This window comes from Danio rerio, chromosome 2 (genome assembly GCF_052040795.2).
Source record: "Danio rerio strain M-AB ecotype USA chromosome 2, GRCz13ab, whole genome shotgun sequence".
NCBI lineage: Eukaryota > Metazoa > Chordata > Actinopteri > Cypriniformes > Danionidae > Danio > Danio rerio.
In genome coordinates, this window is record NC_141022.1 from 27,584,934 (window position 1) to 27,606,705 (window position 21,772).

Genomic DNA, 21,772 nt, shown 5'->3' on the forward strand with positions numbered 1-21,772 from the left:
AGTTTCTTTCAATATCGTGCAGCCATATTTTAAAATAATTTATTACCAAACCAAACAAAATAGGACTTCTTGAGAACAAATATGGAAATACTGTGAAAAATGTTCTTTATGTGTGACTAAATTCTAAAACTGTTAAAATACCCAAAACAGTAATTAACTCATACAGGAACAGGTCCTGTACATCCGGCTAGGTAAGTTATTCTCCACAACATCAACCTTTTTTTCTAAATCTAAAAGAAAGACAAGTCATACTTATAAAACAAAAATTTATTCAGTGAGCACCATTCAAATATGAAAAAAGGAGAAAACGAGGGTATCTCTCTATTGCTGTATCATACTCCTATTTGACTTCTAGAAGATACAAATAACATAACTTACTTTCTAGTTTGCCTTTCTAAATGTGAGAGATTAAACACAGTGATGAGTTATAAATGATTGTGGCCATTGTCTACTTCCTAAATCAGTATCTATTAAAGTATGCACTTGGGTTTTAGTTATGTGCATTAACATCATAAATTAGACGCATCACCTCCCTTAAATACTAGTTTAAATGCAAGTTCACAGAATAGAGCTTCATGGGTGTCAAAACAAACTATAACCAAAAATAAAACAACAACACCCAAGAAATTATTAATACAGTGCATTTAAACATCTCCCTCGTTTGTTTGAATATACCCAAATACTGATATCTAAATATATTTAATCTGATTAAAAGTAAGTGTCTTGTATCTAGCAGTGTGTGCGGTTATAACAATGTAGTTAATACAAGCACACACACAAAGCTATATTAGTGATCGTAATGAGGGCTAAAACCTTTTTAGAAGGCAAAAAAATAATGTGGTGAATTCAGAAAGTGGATCTACACTTGCTCATAGATGTCTGACTGAGGTATTCTTTGGTTTTCTAATAGTTGAATGAAAGTCGGTGGGTCGTCAATTGAACAATACCAGTGGGTGATTTATACATATTTACATCATGCTCAGACAAGAAGTGAAAGACCAATGCAGTGCCTGGCTTTTTCCTGGCTTGTTATTTCTCCCAGGAGCTAAAAAGGAGCAGAATGGATCGTTTTCCCCAGCAGTCCAGCTACTGCTGCTTTCAATTACTTGTAAACGTTGGGCTTTCTAGTTCCTTCCAGGGTGCTGGATGTAGCTGTTCTCGATGCAGAGAATGATGAAGTGGTTTGAGCAGCTGCGTGTGTGCTGTCCCAGCAGTCGGCCGGTCTGAAGGAGAGACGCCTGTCCGGTTACTGCCATGTCACCTGTCCGCCAGGCCTCGCAGTAGTTTGTTGTCATTCGGATGCCCACCGTACTTGACCCGTGCCACACCAGCTTCTGAGACCTTGGGTTTTAGTACAGCGTATTAAATCTGGTTTCTTCTTAGAGCATTAAATACAAATTTATAAATAATGTTTGATATTTCTCCAAAAAAATATATTTATATATACAGTTAAAGTCAGAATTATTAGGCGTCCTAAATTATTACCCCCCCCCCATGTATATTTCCCCAATTTCTGTTTATTGAAAAGATGATTTTTTTAAACACATTTCTGAACATAATAGTTTTAATAACTCATTTCTCATAACTAATTTCTTTTATCCTTGCCATGATGACAGTAAATGATATTTGACTAGATATTTGTCAAAATACTAATAAGTGACATTTAAAGGCTTAACTAGGTTAGTTAGGTAAACTAGGCAGGTTAGGGTAATTAGGCAATTATTGTTTGAGTTGTTTGTTCTGTAGACAATCGAAAAAATATTGCTAGGGAGGGCTACTAATATCAATCTTAAAATTGTTTAAAAAAAGTTAAAAAACTGATTTTATTCTAGTTGAAAACAGAACAAACACGACTTTTTCTTTAGAAGAAAAACTATTATAGGAAATACTGTGAAAAATTCCTTGCTCCGATTATTATTCATATTATAAATTAAATTTCCAATTATAGCATTTTTTAACACCTAATAAGCGACCTAACAACGAAAGTTGAAAAGAATGCTCTCCCTGACTCTTTTAGAAATGCTCCCACACTAGCTAGTTTTAAGAAGATGCTAAAAACTCATCTTTTTAAGACTGCATTTTAGATTCTTGATTATTCTGCGTTTATATTTTAGAACTTTATATATATATATATATATATATATATATATATATATATATATATATATATATATATATATATATATATATATATATACTTGTATTTTATTGCATGTTTGATTTCTCTGATGTTGTAGCGCTTTGGGTCTTAGAAAAGCGCATTATAAATAAAACGTAAAAAAATAAAATGTATTATTACCTACCCCATCCATAAGCCCAATCCTCACAGTAATATAAAAATAATAAGCTGTATCGCTTCTAGAACTCATTCCCGAAGGGCACTTCAGAGTGAAAACAATGATGGCCGCTATACTAAGGTGTTGTTATAAACCGAAGTGTTTAACGAAGGATTTCGAAGGATACAACTTATGGGCACTTTGGGCTCCCATGGAACATGCAGAGGGAAGTTGTTTGGTGTTAAACGGCACATTCCATTCGGAAGGGCTCACTACTATGTCTAATTTCTTTTAAGCAGCCACTCCATTGGGTGAACACTTTGAAAGGATTAAGGCGTAGGCATGAACCCTTCTGCATGGAATGTGCTGACAGTCCTGTAGTTCACCATTGTTGTCATTTATGCAGGCCATTATATTATGAACACATAAAATACATGCTTTTGCCACCACCATTTTCAAGTGTTTTTAAGTAATGGTATCACATTCAAAAATGTGCATTTTAAATCCAATTTTCACAAGATACATTTTCAGATCGCAAAACTAAACAAATAATTCCTATAAATGCCCCTAAGTCAATTTTTAATTGAGATTTGACGCAAAATAGGCTACCAGTGGTCCTAATAAAAACAAGATGTTCGTAAACTGTAACACTTATTTCAGTTTTTCTCGCTACAAATTCTTTATTTATAATACATTTATAATACCTTAATTTTAACAGTGTACACAAATAAAGTATACTTTGTAGAGCATCCACTATAAACAACTTTTATTATAAAATTTCAAATCTAAACTAATTTACAGAGAAACTAGCAGTGCATGAAGAGCTCTTTACAAATACTCTCTCTCATTTCTCTCACATTAATACAAATGTGTTTTTTTACCTTTTTTGTACTTTTTATTTTTTGTGATATAACTTACTTGTGATAAAAGTTGAATTATAAAATGATAATAAATGCTGTAACTTTTTATACTTTTTATAGACATTTAAAGGAGTAGCTTGCCTAAAAGTGAAGATGTATTCTGATTTTTTCTTTGTGTTGAACACAAAAGATATTTTGAAAATGTGTTGGAAACCAATAGCATTTGACATGCATTGTAAGAAAACAATATAATATGGAAATCAACAGCTACTAGTTTCTTAACATTCTTCAAAATATCTCCTTTGATATATTGATAATGCTTTTTGGTGAAACATCCTTTTCACTGTCCTAAAAAACAGACCTTCAAAGAATTAGTATAAAATGTAAAATAAACAAAATGAATGAAAGCTATTTACCAAGCCTGATCTGTCAAGACATTTCGTCCATCAAAGGAGTAAATCGGAGTAAGTGGATCAAAAACGCCTCCATTACCAGAGAACATGGCCATCCAGCTGCTGAACAGCACTTCTCCCTAGAGAAAATGTTCAAATTAGACAGGCAGACATGGAACAGCCAACAAGACTGCACTCATCAAAAAACCTTGATTGCAATCTACGCTGAGTGACTCTTTTTACATACTTTTAGATTCACCACCGGTAAGTTAAAACGGTCTGCTTTCTTGACGATGGTGGAGAGGTCTTGCAGATGAGAGGAAAGGAAAGCTCTGTATGTGGATGTCAGGCCTCTGGCTCTGGCTTGCTGGTAACACTGGTAATCTGCCCCGCGGATGCCATGCATGTCTCCTGAGAATGGGGCATTGAGAGCCACCAAGTGCAACTGAGAAGTCCGAGAGTCAAAGGTCATGTCAAAGTGTACACCTTTTGGAATCAATTATTTAAGATGCAACAAGATTTAATCAATCCTTACCGCAGGCATTGAGTGTGTAGTGTCCGGAAGAAGATTATAGCCTGGCAGAAAGCTCTTTAACTCCTGCAACAAACATTAGAGGTTCGTATCAGACATTATGATGCTGTATATAATATCACAACTTACAATACATTTTGATTCCAGAATATTGGAATATTTTAAGTTGAAGAGTTCACACTTAGCTGATGATTGATTTTAAAGCATGTTTGGCATGCTGTCCCTGGAGAGAGCCCTGAGCTCATAAGATCCTTGAGCCTGGACTCCCTCCCTCGAGGGGAGTTTGAGCTCAGGTAGATCTTGAGAACTCCCCTGCTGTTTATAGCTAATGACTAGGGCCAGACAGGGTCTGCAGACATTTTTTGCTATTTCGGCGCAAAACTGTGTAAAAAAGGTTGCGGATTTATGCGTAATAATTTTGAGAGTATCGTAACTAAAAATCTAATATATGAAAAAACAAACAACAACAATAATCCGTTTTAAACTTTTATTTAATACTTACAATGCAAATCCATCTAGATCCACTTATTTGGAAAACATAGCAAGTTGCTCAAATCATATCTTTCTTTACAAAATGTATTGTAAATAAATCATATGAACATTGCTATTATTATATCACGATAATATTAGTGAAATTCAATTAAAAACTGAATAAATATAAATTAACACACATTTACATCATAATTTCATCATTAAATAAATAGAAAATAAAAATCGGAGGAAATCTGCTGATTTCTGCACACGCATATTCTGTGTGGGTCAACTAATGACCATTTAGGAATTGCTATGAAGAAAGAATTACTGACTAGGAGCACATCTATGCCAATTTGGATTAGTCAATTAGCTTAGTCACATGTTTTAAGATGGTGGGAGGAAATTAGGGGGCCCGGGGGTCACCCATGCAAGCACAGGGAGAACATGTAAACTCCACACAGAAACGTCGACTGGCTTGGTAAGAACTAACCAGTGATGTTTTTGCTGTGAGGCAACAGATCTAACCACTGGGCCACCGTGCTATCCAGTCTAAGAAAGGAGAAGGAGTAGGGGTGGTATGGAGTAGGGGGTATTCTTCAAAACGAAGATGACTGTGGTGTGGAACTTTGGTTATTTACGCGATGTAAAACCCAAAAAGTTAAGATAACTCAAACTATTTTAGGAAACCGATTGCTACAAACCATTTGAGTTCAAAAACGAATCTATATGAGTTCTGTGAACTTACTGCATTTTAATTGAAGTAATGAGGTGTTTAATTGACTTTAATTGAGTTTAAAACTCTTTTCAAATGAGTAGAATTAACTTTCAATAAATTTTGAGTTAACGACACTCATTTCACTTGATAAAGTTAACTTTTGGGTTTTAGTGTGGTGACTTAGTAAATGTCTGATTGGTGAATCATGTATTGTCTAATGCGGGATCAGCTGTGGTCAATCATAAGCATGTGATCCTCTCAAAATTAGTTTATAAATAAAATTCACTTAAAAAGCAATGATTCTAAAATCATAGCAAGATCTGTGCTATATTGGTTATCAGCTAATATTGTGTAACTAATTGGTTTATTATTAAATTTTTCATAGTCATTTACTCTGGATTTATAAGGTTACCTACACGGTAAAAAGCGAGTAGTTACTTTACTTTTAAAAAGTGGGCAAACCTGTTGCCTGAAAAGCTGATTTACTTCAAAAAGACAGAAAACCCATTAGCTAAACTTAACTTAATAATTATGCACATAGTTTGTTTACTTAATAATTAAAAATAGGACAATGTGTTAACTTATTTTTTTTTTAAAGTAAAGTCAACTAATTGCTTTTTACAGTGTCGGCTATGTAACATTCAAAGTTAACATCTAAATTTTATTATAAAAAATGTTTAGTAAATGAAACAAATTTAAATTAAAACACAAATCTCAGATGTTGCAGCTAATGGAAACTCAATGTTAAATGACTACAATACTACAATTGAATATATATATATATATATATATATATATATATATATATATATATATATATATATATATATATATATATATATACATATATATATATATATATATATATTTATTTATATATATATATATATTTATATATATATATATATATATATATATATATATATATATATATATATATATATATATATATATATATTTTTTTTTTTTTTTTTTTTTTTTTTATTTTTTTATTTTACTTTTACATTTTTTACAAGCATACCTGTCAACATTGGGATGTGAAAATACGGGATACCCCATCCCAAAGAAAATTCCCCAAATCACTAAATTTGGTTGACAGGTATAGACAAGACAAAAGCACATTACAAAATTACAAAAACCAAAATGCAAAAAAAGAACTAAACTTCAAAACAGTAATAAACACAACTAACATTGAATCTTTCTCACAACTGTGTTCTGTTTATTTGCACAGTTATGTCTCTTTAGTTCCTAGATCAGGGGTGTCAAACTCAGCCCTGCACAGTTTACTTCCAACCCTGCTTCAACACACTTACCTGTAAGTCTCAAACAAGCCTCAAGGACTTAATTAGTCTGATCAGGTGTGTTTAATTAGTGTTGGAGCTAAACTGTGCAGAGCTGCGGCCCTCCAGGAACTGAATTTGACACGTGTTCTAGATCATGGTTTTTGTTCTCTTTCTTTGGTGTCTTGTTTGTAACAACTGTTTATCATTCTAGTTTCTCTCTAATAATTTACTTTTGTGGAAAGCAGCCATGTAATAAGTGAGATAATGTACATTCTGCACATTGCTTCAGGCATTATTCACTGAGAACAACTGGATAAATGTACATGATCACCTTCATATATACCACACCTGACTATGAACTCTGGGTACGCTGCGGTCGCTGGGTCTGCTCAGGCCTTGTGACAAAGCAGAAGAGGAACTGTCTTCGGGAACAGGGATTAGCTCTCCTAACTAAAAAAAAAACAAAACACAGTTACAGAAAAAAATCTTAACAAGCAGACAACAAAGACATTCTTACACAGGAAAATGTGAAAGTAAGTCAATACCTCAATTTTCTTCCAGCCTCCTCGTACCCTGATGTACAGTTCACTCTTGTCAATAACATATCCCATTGTGCCTTCTGCTGCTTGGCTGCTCTCTCTCATCAAGGTCTGGCTGTTTTTATATGTGCTCACCTGGAAAGTCAAAACAAGCATTCATAATCCAGACAAACACACACACACACACAAACACAAAGTCAAGGCATGCTTAATCTTTTATGAGTTTGATTCCGCACTGTGCCATCTGACTTACAGGGTTTCCATAGCCAGGAGCACCAGGTGGCCCTGGAGGTCCAGGAGGACCGGGGAGACTTGCAGCTGTAAAACAAATTTGATGCCTTTGTAAGTTACTGATATTAGGCTTTACACTTGCTGAAGGAAAATCTGTTTAACCCTTGTGTGCCCTTGGGGATGTTTTCGTCCACTCTGGGGGGGATTTTGAGTCTTAATGTGGCCACAAATGTTGTGTTTCAGAAATTGAATGGTTTTTGGTGACAAACCAAGCAGTAACATCCTGCTCTCCCTCATAAATCAAATATGGAAGTAGCTGAAACTGCAATTCATCGACTGGCCATTGGTGGCTGGCTCCACAAACTCCAGGGGCCTCATGTATCAACGCTGCGTACGCACAAAAACTTTGCGTACGCCAGGTTTCACGCTCAGAATCGCTCACGTTTGGATTTACTAACAATGAACTGAACGTGGGAATGTGCGCAGCTTCACGGCAGCTTTCTGGCTGGCGTACGCACATTTTTTGTGTGTGTCTGTTTTATTTCCATTGGCGACTCCTAGAGGCAGTTGTGTTAAATTCCTCTCTAAAAAGTGTCTGAGCCTTGCAATGGCAGCTGTATGAGACGGGTTCATCTAGTAGGTATGTAAGGTTTCCATACCATACATTTGACCACCTAAACATTAAAGCGCAATTTGCAGCAGTCTTCTGTTTTCCCAATGTAATCTGAGCGATCTACCGCACGCACATTGCTATAAAGACACTATCTGAAGATGAATTTGCAAGCGTGAATCAGAAACATTTCCATTCAATAAATGTGCAAATAAAATATGATGCACAAACTTATTAATGATTCCTACTTGTCTTTCTCGTGATAAATAGTGGGCAAAATCTGATATGTAGCGGGGGAAAAAAAAGAGTTCATAAGACGCTGGATTCGAGCCGAGTTCATGCTCGAATGTGTCAATACATGATCACATGCGTCCAACAAGGTGCGCCACTGAGACTGTTAAGGGTACTGCAACATTTTACAGCTATAAACCACACTATTTCTTTTTTTAATGCACTCAGTGCGATGTTCAGACCCAACTGTGTTAACCGCATCAGCTAAACTCTCCCACTCTATTTTTTTCTTTTGTTGTTAATTCCGGAGAACAAACTTGCAAATAACACCGCTTTTCTCCGGTCTACCTCCGAAAGCAGCACCTCCAATTCACATTCTGTTCAAAGTTTCTCTTTTTGCTTGCTTTTGCCTTTGCTTTTTCGTTGGGTTTTTCCATTAGCATAGTCATTAGCATATTCATACGGGGGAGGAGGCAGGGAGGGGTTTTGTGCTTGTGCATGTTGCGCTCAGTTTCACGTTCATTCGGATGTACAAAACAATATGCGTGAGATTCGGCGTACGCAGTGTTTCATACATCTGAATTTTTTTCTGCGTACGCACATTTACAGCTTTGTGCGTACGCAATGTTTTAGTAAGATTTCCACGCAAGTCTTCGTACATGAGGCCCCAGATGTTTACTGACTGCAATGCTAAACTCGCCAATTTTACAACTGATAAAAAACATGTTTACAGCCTGCTACAATATGTGGTTTTGGTGCATATACAGTTGGAAGTCAGAATTATTAACCCCCCTAAATTATTAGACCCCCTGTTTATTTTTTTTTTCAATTTTTGTTTAACGGAGAGAAGATTTTTTTCAACACATTTCTAAATGTATTAGTTTTAATAACTCATCTCTAATAACTGATTTGTTTTATCTTTGCCATGATGACAGTAAATAATATTTGACTAGATCTTTTTCAAGACACTTCTATACAGCTTAAATTGACATTTAAAGACTTAGGTTAACTAGGCAGGTTACGGTAATTAGGCAAGTTATTGTATAACGATGGTTTGTTCTGTAGACTATTAAAAAAATAAAGCTTAAAGGGGCTAATAATTTTGTCCTTAAAACGGTGTTTAAAAAACTGATAACTGCTTTTATTCCAGCCAAAATAAAACAAACAAGACTTTCTCCAAAAGAAAAGTTTTATCTGACATACTGTGAAAATTTCCTAGCTCTGTTAAACATAATTTGGGAAATAGTTAAATTTAAATATTTATTTACTAAAAGAACAAAAAACAAAGGGGGGCTAATAATTCTGACTTCAACTGTAGCTACCCTTCATGACAACTATGAGAAGAGTGAATATTTTTATAACTCATTCTTTAATTCATATCAAGTCTGCATAATTAAGAGTGTAGCCAGAATCTGACAGATTGATTAGCTGTAGGCTCTAGAACAGTCATCTGAAACACTGTCACACAGTGTTATGCTGGATCTTATAAATAGCCTTGCATTTACTAACACAGACTATATTTGAAGTATTAAAAAGTAATTCACGTTTTTCCTTTTGTAAAAAAATGTCATTAGAACAATGCTTAGTGGCTCAATGTATTACAAAAGTGTTTTTAAAAGACCAAACACTATAAACACTTTATTGATATAGTCTACAACCAATTACATGTAGTCAGAACGCAAACGAGTCAAATTTAATAAAGTATTGAGTGCTTTTCCCAGGATAAACCCCATCTAAGCAAAATACCAGCAGGCATATATAGCTATGCTCATGCTCTGCCTCTTTGCCCATTTTCGGCTACCCTCGGTTGGCGCAATGATGCATGCACAAAATGGCCATGATTGGGAAACGCCACTTGTAGCTTCATTTACCCTCTTCAGAAACCTATAAGTGACGTCATGGATACTACGTCTATCTATCTCTACATTCTATGTGACAAACCTTATTATGACACATTTATTAATTTTCATTCAGCTTAGTTCCTTTATTCGTCAGGCTGAATGCCACCACAGCAGAATGCCAACTTATCCACCATATGTTTTACAAAGTGGATGCCCTTCCAGATGCAACCCAGTTCTGGGAAACATCCATACACACTCAGTCACCCAATTTAGTTTATTCAATTCACCTATACCAAATATCGTTAGACTGTGGGGAAAACCGGAGCACCCGGAGAAAAAAAATGCCAACTGACCCAGCCACTGACCTAACCACTGAGTTGCCCCTAGTTTAACACATATTTTGGGAAAATGCTTTGAAATCTTTTTGAAAAGTCAACATTACAAACCCTTTTTGCCCAATTGACTTCCATTATAATGACATTTATAAATTCAAATTCAAGCACCTCAGCTTTCAGAACATATAAATGTAGTAAGTGTATTTATGTACACACACTATAATCTACTGTTTTACTCTACAGAACTCCATATAGTTTTCTTTGCACAGGCCTATCTAAAGGGTTAAAGATACCAACTGATGATCAACAGTAAAAACTACAAATTTGACCACTTCCCAACAAGGAAAACCAACAACGATGACAAGAATGCATGATTATATGGTGTTGTTTCTTTGCAATCAAAAATGTTTATAACAAAGTTTATAATGGTCAATGGAACAAAAACAGCTATGAACATAATGAAAGGTTAGGCAATTTGAACAATACACAAGAATTAACAATACATTGAAGCTTGTTGTCTAAAATGTTTGGAAAAGTTGACATAGAAGGGGTTTGCTGTCACCTGAGCTGTATAGTGATGAGGTTCCTGGAGGGCCAGGAGCTCCTGGTGGGCCTTGTGGTCCTGGACTTCCATACCCAGGCAGTCCTGGAGGTCCTGGAGCACCAGTGTCTCCAGGAGGACCAACAATAGATTCCCCTTTAGGACCCTGAAATGCATAAACATACCATGGCTTTTAATACCCCATTTAACACTAGAACTACAGAGGCAGTATTGTACCCTGACTTTTCCTATATTTCATCATAACATTACCATTACCATTACCTTATAAATTATAATTAACTTTATTTTATTCAAATTACAAAACACAAAATAATCCTGTGTAATTCTACCTTGAATGGTCATAATAGTTAAATTAATTAAGCTGAAATGCATTTCAGTGTCCTCTGCTTTTTATTTTGCCTTTGATTATGCATGCCTCTGTTGCCTAGCAACTTTCTGCTAACAAAAACAACTTCTCACATCTTCACATCAGAGCTTTTATGGGATTGAAGTCTCATGTTAATTTGTCCAGTTATGTAGTGAGATTTTAGATTTTAGTATTTGTTTTAAATGGTTTTGTTTTTAGCAGACTCACAACAAGGCCTGTTCTCCCAGGAAGTCCAGGAGGGCCAGGCAAACCTGGATCACCTTTCTCTCCCTTTTGCCCATTGTAGCCATTATCACCTTTAGGACCCTTAAAAAACACATTCAACATCATCAACAACAATGACCAAGGAAAATGTAGCAGTCTCTGTGTTGATAATCTACAATATGGTAATATTCAGGTAAAATAAAGTAAATGAATTGCACTTCTTTCTTCAAAGTAGTTTTTTTTCATTTGAGTCTGATAATCTTCTCAGTATTAATATATTCTTTAGCAGGAAACAATATTGTAAATGCACGTGACGTTTCAAAAAAAAGTTGCACAGATAAATAATGTTAATAAATACAGTAGTAAGTAGTAAGTAAGTAGTAAGAATACATATTAACTGTCATCTTTGATTTCATAACGAAATGTGAATGGACCTGTTTTAAAATGTTAAGCTTTATACATATAAGCTTGTTTATATTAATTTTATATAGAAAGATGAAGCATGTTTTTCATGTGGTATGTGTAATATTAAAAGTACCTACCACATAAGCATGGGGGACTGTGGAAAAGAAGAACACACAGATAAGAAGTCAAAAAAAAAGTGGCATACAGACATTACATGTTATTACATACACATTGCACATGCGTATGGTTCATTTTCCAATATAAGTCGTTTTCTATCATACCTGGAGTACCTGACAACCCAGGATTTCCCTCATCACCCTTTTCCCCTTTGACTCCTGAGGGAAAATGTTCATATTTATATCCTTCTCAACAACTCTTAATAAATAAATAGTTGAAAATTTTTACAAATGAGATTTGCCTTGTACCTTGTTGTGAATTGTTGTTGTTGACCTGTAAAGCATTTGTATAATATTAAACTATTTCATACATTAAACAGTGTTTAAGTGACATTGTTAAATGAAATGTAATGTGAATATGAATATGAATCCATGCCAGCAAATGTCAGCAATGAACTGTTTTGTTAGTGTGGCATTGCAAAATATACCCAGCACACCAGATCCCATTAATTCACAGCAGAGCCCAACAAATGTAAGAGCTCATGCAACATGCTCTGCTGAGCTTAGACGAGCATCTCAGATGAAATTAGATGAGATATTGGGTTAAAGGACCATTGAGAAACATTTGCAAATAGCAGCATAAAGCAGGCAAAATTCAGTTGGCGAATAGCTAAAAATATAGTCACTTTAAAAGGACAGATCACTCAAAAATGAAGATTTGCTGGTCATTTACAAATCACAAATGTAGGTCTTCTTTTCTTCAGTAGAACATTTAAGAATAAAAGACAAGTCAAGGGTTACCAGCACTTTTAAAGTCAAATACATAAAAGCAAAGCAAAATCAGTACCCATGACCACTGACTCCAAACTGGCTGTGTTTAAAAAAATCATTGTGAATTAAATTCAGTTTCTTGTACAGCCCCATTGTTTTGCTTTTTAAGTCCTCAATGTGTCTTCAGAAGCCATTTTGCTAAGCCTGTATGTGTTGTTTTTAAACTCTCAGTGAATTATAATTTTTGTGTGTGCTGTCCCTTTTAAATATATTGATCTGTTTTGTAAATTAAGCTTGCTCTATGCTGTTTTTTAGACCATGAGCCAACCCAGAAATAATCCAAAGCACCTTAGACAGTGAAGTAGGCAGGGCTAGTGTATGAGGGGAGGAGCCAAGCCAGAATGACATGCGCCATACCCAAAGCCAAACCCCTCAATTATTAACTTACTGGCGTTTTGCAGTGTGGTCTAGGAGGAACTGGGAAAACTGTCTTTAAGATTCAGAGCACAATCATTTCATGACTTTCATGAGAAAACTGCACATTTTAGGATAACCCACAATTTGATGCTCATTTTCAGCGCACATCAAATGTGCTAAAAGGATCAAACTTACTCCATTGAGGCCAATCACTCGTCCTGGTGGCCCTGGAGGTCCAGGTGGACCTGGTGGACCCTTTAAAATAGATGAGTCATTATAAATAATTAGTTTGTAAGATATGAAACATAATGAACACTCTCAAACACACACACACACACACACACACAAAAACTTACAGGGGGACCACTTGCATCTCCCTTGTCCCCTTTCCTTCCAGCTATTCCAGGTCGCCCCTATAAGGAAATAAGCATTTATGAGATTAAAAACTACAAATTAACACGGGTACTCCATAGGTGTAATGTATACAGTAAAAAACACTTACTATATTATTCTACTTCACCCCTAACCCTAAACCCAACCCTCACAGGAAACCTGTGGCAATATTTGAATAGGAAAAGACCCCATTAGGTTTGATTTTTAGTGTTTTGAATTACAAGGATATCAGGTATGTCCTTGTAAACCACTAGAATACAACTTAAAAAAAATAACCTTGTAAATTACCAAAACCAGTACACATACACAACACAAATACACATAAAAAGAATGATTGAAACTAACCGGTCGACCAGGAATTCCATATCCCCCTTTTAGTCCAGGTGGTCCAATTGGCCCCTAAAGACAAAAAACAACGTTTTGTATATAATAAAGTTTTAAGTATAATATATTTTTGTCAGTCTGAATGGCTGATTTATCCATCATTGAAGTAAACAGATCTTTATATGAATGGTTAAGTGAATGACTGGTTCACCTGATTCATTCAAAATATAGATTTATTCAGAAACGAATCACAGTATTGGAGACAGTTCTGCTGTGGAACTGCTATATATTATAAAATACAAACATGATCATATGGGGAGCTTTTGCCTTAAATTTCTTGAATATCTTAAATTTTAAAGGCTTACAGTTGAAGGCAGAATTATTTGCCCCCCTAAATTACTAGCCCCTTGTTTATTTATTTCCCAATTTTTGTTTAACGGAGACATTTTTTTCAACATATCTAAACATAATAGTTTTAACAACTCATCTCTAATAACTGGTTTATTTTATATTTGCCAAGATGACAGTAAATATTATTTGACTAGATATTTTTCAAGACACTTCTATTCAGCTTAAAGTGACATTTAAAGGATTAACTAGGTTAATTAGGCTAACTAGACAGGTTAGGGTAATTGGGAAAGTTTTTGTATAACAATGGTTTTTTATGTTGACTATCCGAAAAAAATATAGCTTAACGGGGCTAATAATTCTGACTTCATCTGCTTGACATTCTGTAGTCTTTAGAGTGTGTTTTAGTTTTCCTGCATCAAGTTCATCACCAATTAACTGAATGCAATGTAGTATGACTTACACAAGTCTGGAAGTGGGATAAGTGCATTAATCATTTTAACACATTATTTCCCCCATGATTAATTAATTAAGGTCACATAAATAAACAGCCCTTTTATTTCAGCATTAAAAAAGCATCTCACCGGAATCCCATGTGGGCCAGCAAGACCAATGTCTCCCTGCAAAACACAATAACAACAATATCAGATCGCTGAGGAAAAATAAAAAGTTCAATAAAATTCCATCACTTTTGCAGAATAATTGATTTAAACCTTGGTTCCCTTTGGTCCTCTGGGTCCTCGCAGGCTTGTGATTATAGAGCCATCAGCAGCGATGGATACACCTGGCTCACCCTTGTCCCCCTTTAAGACAATACAATAAATCATATTTTATAAGACCTTAAATTAGACCAATCCCGACCAGTTAATCCAAACAGTGTGTGACAAATGAGCAGTAATGAGAAAAATGCCCACTTTCAATAAAGAACTACTGTTATACTGAAAGTTCTGCTAGCTCAAATGGGTTAGAAAGAGTGAGGGCTTTTAGAGTGCCTATAGACTGCTACACATTTTATTGATCTCTCAGATGGCAGGGACATTTTATGTCTGGTCTTCAAATATAGCTTAGAGAAGCTTTACAGTATGCAATCAGATATGACAGTTAAATTACAGTGCGAAAGACAGCAGCTCAGATTGATGAATGCTTGAAAACTGAACACATCCTCACTAGAAAATGCATCATTTACATCAAAAAGGTATCGATGGGAGAGTTTGTTCTTCGTTATGGCATAGCAGGTTATTTCTTATCATATTTTAAAACCATACCTTTAGTCCTGGAGGTCCTTGCACACCAGGAAACCCAATTTCCCCCTTTGGTCCTCTTGGGCCCTGAGAATTACAACATTCACAGTTATAAATGTTTTATGAATGTTCTACACAAAATCATATGACATTTAAAAGAATCAATTAAGCTTAAATCTGCATTAATTAAAACAATATAACAGAAATAGTTATTGTTTCATAGCCACCAGGAAAAAACAATATCTTCTGTGTATACGTGGACTATTATGTTATATTCAATTTACATTACCAGGACAATGTAACACTTTTCATTATGCAAGTAAACCTAACCTGTGTCCTAACCCTAACCCTATAACAAATAAATGCGGTTAAATAAGGCTGAATATAGTTACACCGATACAAAGACACCATAAAACCTGTCTAATCTTAACAAAATTTCATCTTGATAGTGTTTTGCGAGGCAGTGTGAACAAAATTAACATATTGTACTTAATTCTTTTTCATTTTTTGATTTAGCATGAATAAAGTCAATAAATAAATAAATCGGGGCCTATGTTTTAAGTAATTATTACATTTCTTGTTTCAGCTTTTTAATACTCCAATACTCCCCCATTCCACTTCATTATACAGCAACTATTATCTATTATTTTTAGGCTTTTCATACATTTAATTTATTACTTTAAAGTGATTTAAAGTGACTTGTTTATATTTTCACTTTTATTATTTATTGTGAGCTTATAGGACAATCAGGCTATGAAATACATGCATTTACAATAGGTCTATTTTACTCTGTAAAAAACAGATGAAAAAAGACTGTGCATCACTTTCAATGTCTATCAGCACACAAAGCAGATGAATGATTTGGAATCAGAACACTACAACAGGACATCTGTGTGTAAACAACCAAATATAAACAAATTAATATAAAAAATAGGCAATAGCTACAGTCTTATAGTTTCAGTAAATAATTAATTTTTAAATGTGCAAAAAAACAGGAGCACAAACAGAATAGCATTTCCTACTTTTAGCTTCAGCAATTCTGTGAGAGAAACAATAGATTCATAAAAAAAAAAATTACAAATTTTTTTCAACTTCAACAAAAAAGAAGAAATATTCGTGCCAAGTAGCCAATCCCAAGTTCAAGACAATAGCATAAAGCACAGCCTGCATGCTTTCTTTGTTTTACATACAGGATGCAGTGCTGGAAAAAGTACTGAAAAATCATACTCAAGTAAAAGTACCATTACTTGCCCCAAAATGTAGTGCAAGTAAAAATATCTGTAGTAAATATTATGCAAAGTATGAGTAAAACGTAGCTCTTTTAAAAGAACTCAAGAGTAGTGACTATAATATGCTGTGAACGGCTGATGCGCGTGTGTAAACGTAATATTCTGTAGTGCATTTATACAGAAAACATCCGTCATCTTCTCAACACTGACATTCAGTCTAAACAGGCATTACGTGTAAAGATTTTGTACATATTCTTGGACACTCCTAATGCTTCCAAACAGTTTGCTGCATGTCTTGAAGTAGTTCAGTATGATGTGATTTACTTTCTATGTGCGATTTGATTGGACAGGTATCGCAGGACTGATTTTTCTAATCCCCATAAACAGGAAAAAATAAAAGTATTGACTGCAGGTTGAAGAAAGTTAGTGAAGTAAAAGTACCAATCCAGCTCTAAAAATGTACTCAAAGGAAAGTAAAAGTGCACATGTAATTTGTTACTTTACACCATTGATAGGATGTAATGAGATGCTTTTTCACTACGATAAAAATAAAATATATAATCGCAAATTCAAAAGTTAAAGCAAACCATTCAAAAGGATTCCTTTTTGTCAAGTTTAGCACATAGCTTAAAATTCTTTGCAGAATATTTTACTTCAGTATTGTGGTTGTGCTTACTTTCTTTGCAAGTAAAGTAACACAAGTTGGTTTGATTAACAAATTGGTTGTTTAACACATTAACATGAAAGGTGCTGTATGTAAATTTTAACTTTTCAAAAGCATAAAAATGCCATGATGTTTGCAGATATTTAAGAAACATGCTAAGTGAACATTCTTGTTTATCTGAAAAACAGTGCTGAAGTCAGATATTCTGCTTTGAAAATGTGTTTTCCGTGCCAGAACGTTGTCTTGTTTATGTTATTTTTAACCTGCCCAATGTCAGTTATCATTCAGCACCCCGGGCTGCCTAGATGGAAAACCACATATTTCAGTCATACATACCCCCCCTCAAGTTAAAAACATGCGTTTTACCCCTAGGAGCTGTTGCACCCAATTTCACATTCAAAATGAGTTGCAAACAATCTATAAAACAAACAGAAAGTTAAAAGACAATCTTACAGGGAATCCTGCTCTGCCAGGCAAGCCTTCAGGGCCCTGCAACATGCACAACACACACACAAACACACAGAGGCATGCGGAAAAAGCATTAGCGATGGCATGGATGCGAAGCATGATGGAAGAACAAACCCATTCCAGATTATATGCAAATGCCAGGCATACATAGTATCAGGGGTAGGAAAGATCTTGCCATTTTTATATATGAAGAGTTTAGATAAAAAAACCTCTCAATGCCGTCTGAAAATTTCCTTTAAAATGAGCATTTTTATTTGGCTCCTGTGTGTATGTTCAGTAACATATGGCAAAAAATAAGTCCTTTTCCTGGTCTTTAAAGTAAAATATCTCAACATAAACAAAGGAGGCTGAGAAAAATGTGTATTTTCGATGGAAATTTCAGACGGTACTTAGAGGTTTTTGCATTTGAACTCTTCATATATCCTTAAACTGTTATTGCTCCTGGTCATGCTTAGCTTACATTTGTACTATCCATGTTAAACAAGCAGTCTCTTAGAAAGCTTTTGAGGTGAAAACAGGGAGCTGCTTTACATACCATAGGGCCTGGCAGTCCTCTGATCTTTGTGAGGTTCAGTTTAGCGGCTGTGTCATTGAGAAAAAGCTGTAGAGTGGAAATCGTTATCTTATTTAGGACCTCAGACATAACACTGTAGCAAAACAGGTAATAAGACTTTATGCTTACGTCCTGGAAGTTAATGATTGGTCCAGGAGGGCCGGGGGGGCCGGGAGGACCTGTGATGTTCAGTCCATCGCGACCTCGCTCACCCTGAGTCATAATTAATACAGCGGATTACTGCATGTACTACACACACAATGGGAAATTCAGCTCAGGCTGCTGAAGTCACACAGTGTGCCCTTGGCATATACTGAATATCATCATCTAGTTAGAATAATAAAGGTCATGCCATAACTAAATGAATTGATTTCTTATAAACAATACAATACCTTTTCTCCCGGATTGCCCTTGTCTCCCTTTGGTCCCTGTTTACAATAAGGTAGCGTTAAACAATGAGCATACACATTACATTTTATATTGTGCCACTGTTACTACAGTCAGATGAATCATGTATTTGTTAAAAAAAAAACATCAGTTAGCTATTAAAAAAAAACAATAAGCTCTTAGGAAATAAAGAATACATTGATTACAAGTTCTCAATCGCTTTTGATTAGCAATTGTTCAGCTGCACATTTTTCCATAAGCATATTCTCTTGCATAATCACAAACAAAACTATTAAAGCATGCACAGCATCAAAACATTTGACAGTGCAAGCACATTGTAATACGGTTTAAAAATCTGTGTGTTAAAATATTACTAACATTGTATGATCATTTTAAAAACAAAAGGATTGCTGACTGACTGACCCTTGCTCCTGGTAAACCAGCTAATCCATGTATTCCATCGGGTCCTGGAGATCCTCTTTCACCCTGGATGGAGAGGAAAGATAGACATTTTAAAATGAAACTGCCTCTTCTGAGTTTAATAAGTAATAAATGTGTCATTATTTAGTTTGACTACAGTGTAGTTATACAAACCTTTACAGACAAGCCAGGTGGTCCGTTAGCACCAGGAGGTCCCTACAAATATAAAACAAATATTACTGTATGATAAGCTGCTTATTTTAACTCGCATGCAAAAGAGAGAAAGAAGGCCCAAACTCCAGCATCCCAGAGCTCAGGCAGAGAATAAAGGGATTTAAAGATGGATTAAAGGATAGAGAGATGGATAGATCGGTGTAAGGATGGACTGATGAAGGATGGACTGAAGGATATTTGAGGGATGTAAACACTAACAATGGTACTGATGTATTTCCTGTTTTACATTTTAAATTTCTATAACTACTGAGAGTCCAAAAAGTTCCACATATTGTTAATTAATGTTATGATATCTGTTGTAACATTAAGTTATGAATAAATCGCCTCATCTTACAGATATGAAATAGTTTGACTATGACATCATCACATTAAATGGTCTATGGATAAAAAAAATGACTGAAAGACTGATCAAAAGATGAATGACTGGATGGATCAATGAAAAGTTAGAGGAATGAATGAATAGTTGATATGATCGATGGGTTGATTGATGGAATAAAAGATGAATGTTTCGGTGGTTGGGTGAATAAATTGATAGAAGGATGGATGAGAATGGAATAATAGATGGATTAGTGGATGGATAAATGTATGAAAGAGAAAAGGTTATGAATGTATGGATGGATGGATGAATGATTGGGTGGGCAAGTGAGTAAATTATAGATGGAGGAATGGATGAATTGATTGATTAATCAATGGATAGATGGAGTAAATGATGGACGGTTGGTTGGATGTATGTATGGATGGGTTGAAGATTGAATGAACTGATAGGTGGATGGATGGATGGTTCAATAAAAAGTTGGGAGGAATGAATAGATAGTTGATACGATGGATGGGTTGATTGATGGATTGAAAGATGAATGTTTCGGTGGTTGGGTGAATAAATGGATAGAAGGATGAATTAGCATGGAAAGATAGATGGATCAGTAGATGGATAAATTGTATGAAAGGAAAAATTATAAACGTATGGACAGATGGAGGTGAGGCAGTGGTGCAGTAGGTAGTGCTGTTGCCTCACAAAAAGAAGGTTGCTGGGTCGCTGGTTCGAACCTCGGCTCGGTTGCCGTTTCTGTGTCTATTTTGCATGTTCTCCCTGCCTTTGCATGGGTTTCCTCCGGGTGCTCCGGTTTCCCCCACAGTCCAAAGACATGCAGTACATGTGAATTGGGTAGAGTGTGTGTGAATGTGTGTATGGATGTTTCCCAGAGATGGGTTTCAGCTGGAAGGGCATCCGCTGTGTAAAAACTTGCTGGATAAGTTGGCGGTTCATTCCGCTGTGGCGACCCCGGATTAATAAAGGGACTAAGCCGACAAGAAAATGAATGAATGAATGAATGGACAGATTGATGAATGGATAGTTTAAATGATAAATGAACTGATGGGTGAATGGATGGATGGATGATTTAATGAAAAGTTGAAGGAATGAATAGATAGTTGATTGATGGATGGGTTGATTGATATATTGAAAGATGAATGCTTTAGTGGTTGGATAAATAAATGGATAGAAGGATGGATTAGGATGGAAAAATAGATGGATCAGTGGATGGATAAATGTATAGAAAAATTATGAATTTATGTATGGATGGATGATTGGGTGGGTGGGAGCGTGAGTGAGTGAAATTATAGATGAAGCAATAGATGAATTAATTGATTAATCAATGCATAGATGGAGTAAATGATAGACGATTGGCTGTATGGATGTATGGATGGGTTGAAGAATGAATGAGATGATGGATGGATGGTACAATGAAAAGTTGTAGGAATGATTGGGTGGGCGGGTGCGTGAGTGAAATTATAGATGAAGGAATAGATGAATTAATTGATTAATTAATAAAAATGAATGAAAGGGAAAATTATGAATGTTTGGATAGATGGATAAATGGGTGGATGGGTAGGTGGGTGGGCGAGTGAGTGAGTGAAATTATAGATGGAGGAATGGATGAATTGAAGGATGAATTAATGGATAGATGGAGCAAATGATGGACGATTGGATGGATGGATGCATGGATGGGTTGAAGAATGAATGGACTGATGGGTGGATAAATAGATGGATGAAAAGGATGGAAGGAATGAGCAAACATAGATAGGATGCTGTGTGAATGAGTGAAATGATGAATGGAAAGATGGATGGATGGACTGATGGTGGCTTGAAGGATAATGTGATATTATATATATATAATTATATATATATATATATATAATTTTTTTTGACACTCAAAAAAATAGTAACAATATTTGTATTTTTTTTATTTTGTATTTTTTTTAAAAACCAACCTGAGGTCCTGGTGGGCCAGGAAGACCAGGAGGCCCCTTGAGTACAAATGAAATAAAATTAGCACACAGGGAAATAAACCCC

General features: G+C 35.2%; 1 protein-coding gene across 15 annotated transcripts in view; it reads right to left on the reverse strand.

The window, feature by feature from the left end:
• Window positions 1-249: 249 nt before the first annotated feature.
• col15a1b (collagen, type XV, alpha 1b) overlaps window positions 250-21,772 on the reverse strand; it is an 84,090-nt gene continuing 62,567 nt past the window's right edge. For 4 of the 15 annotated variants that reach the window (XM_087239570.1, XM_087239567.1, XM_087239564.1 and 1 more), the window contains 26 exons: window positions 21,691-21,726; window positions 19,363-19,404; window positions 19,192-19,254; window positions 18,774-18,809; window positions 18,511-18,594; window positions 18,364-18,429; window positions 17,814-17,849; window positions 15,492-15,554; window positions 14,940-15,029; window positions 14,811-14,846; window positions 13,900-13,953; window positions 13,518-13,574; window positions 13,357-13,416; window positions 13,193-13,234; window positions 12,283-12,307; window positions 12,139-12,192; window positions 11,995-12,011; window positions 11,456-11,554; window positions 10,882-11,026; window positions 7,325-7,389; window positions 7,078-7,206; window positions 6,881-6,982; window positions 4,064-4,126; window positions 3,776-3,973; window positions 3,553-3,668; window positions 250-1,341 (listed from right to left, as the gene is read on the reverse strand). In XM_087239570.1, the coding sequence (XP_087095696.1) occupies window positions 1,125-1,341; window positions 3,553-3,668; window positions 3,776-3,973; window positions 4,064-4,126; window positions 6,881-6,982; window positions 7,078-7,206; window positions 7,325-7,389; window positions 10,882-11,026; window positions 11,456-11,554; window positions 11,995-12,011; window positions 12,139-12,192; window positions 12,283-12,307; window positions 13,193-13,234; window positions 13,357-13,416; window positions 13,518-13,574; window positions 13,900-13,953; window positions 14,811-14,846; window positions 14,940-15,029; window positions 15,492-15,554; window positions 17,814-17,849; window positions 18,364-18,429; window positions 18,511-18,594; window positions 18,774-18,809; window positions 19,192-19,254; window positions 19,363-19,404; window positions 21,691-21,726 (1,995 nt within the window). In that variant the 3' untranslated portion in view covers window positions 250-1,124. 15 annotated transcript variants of the gene reach the window in all.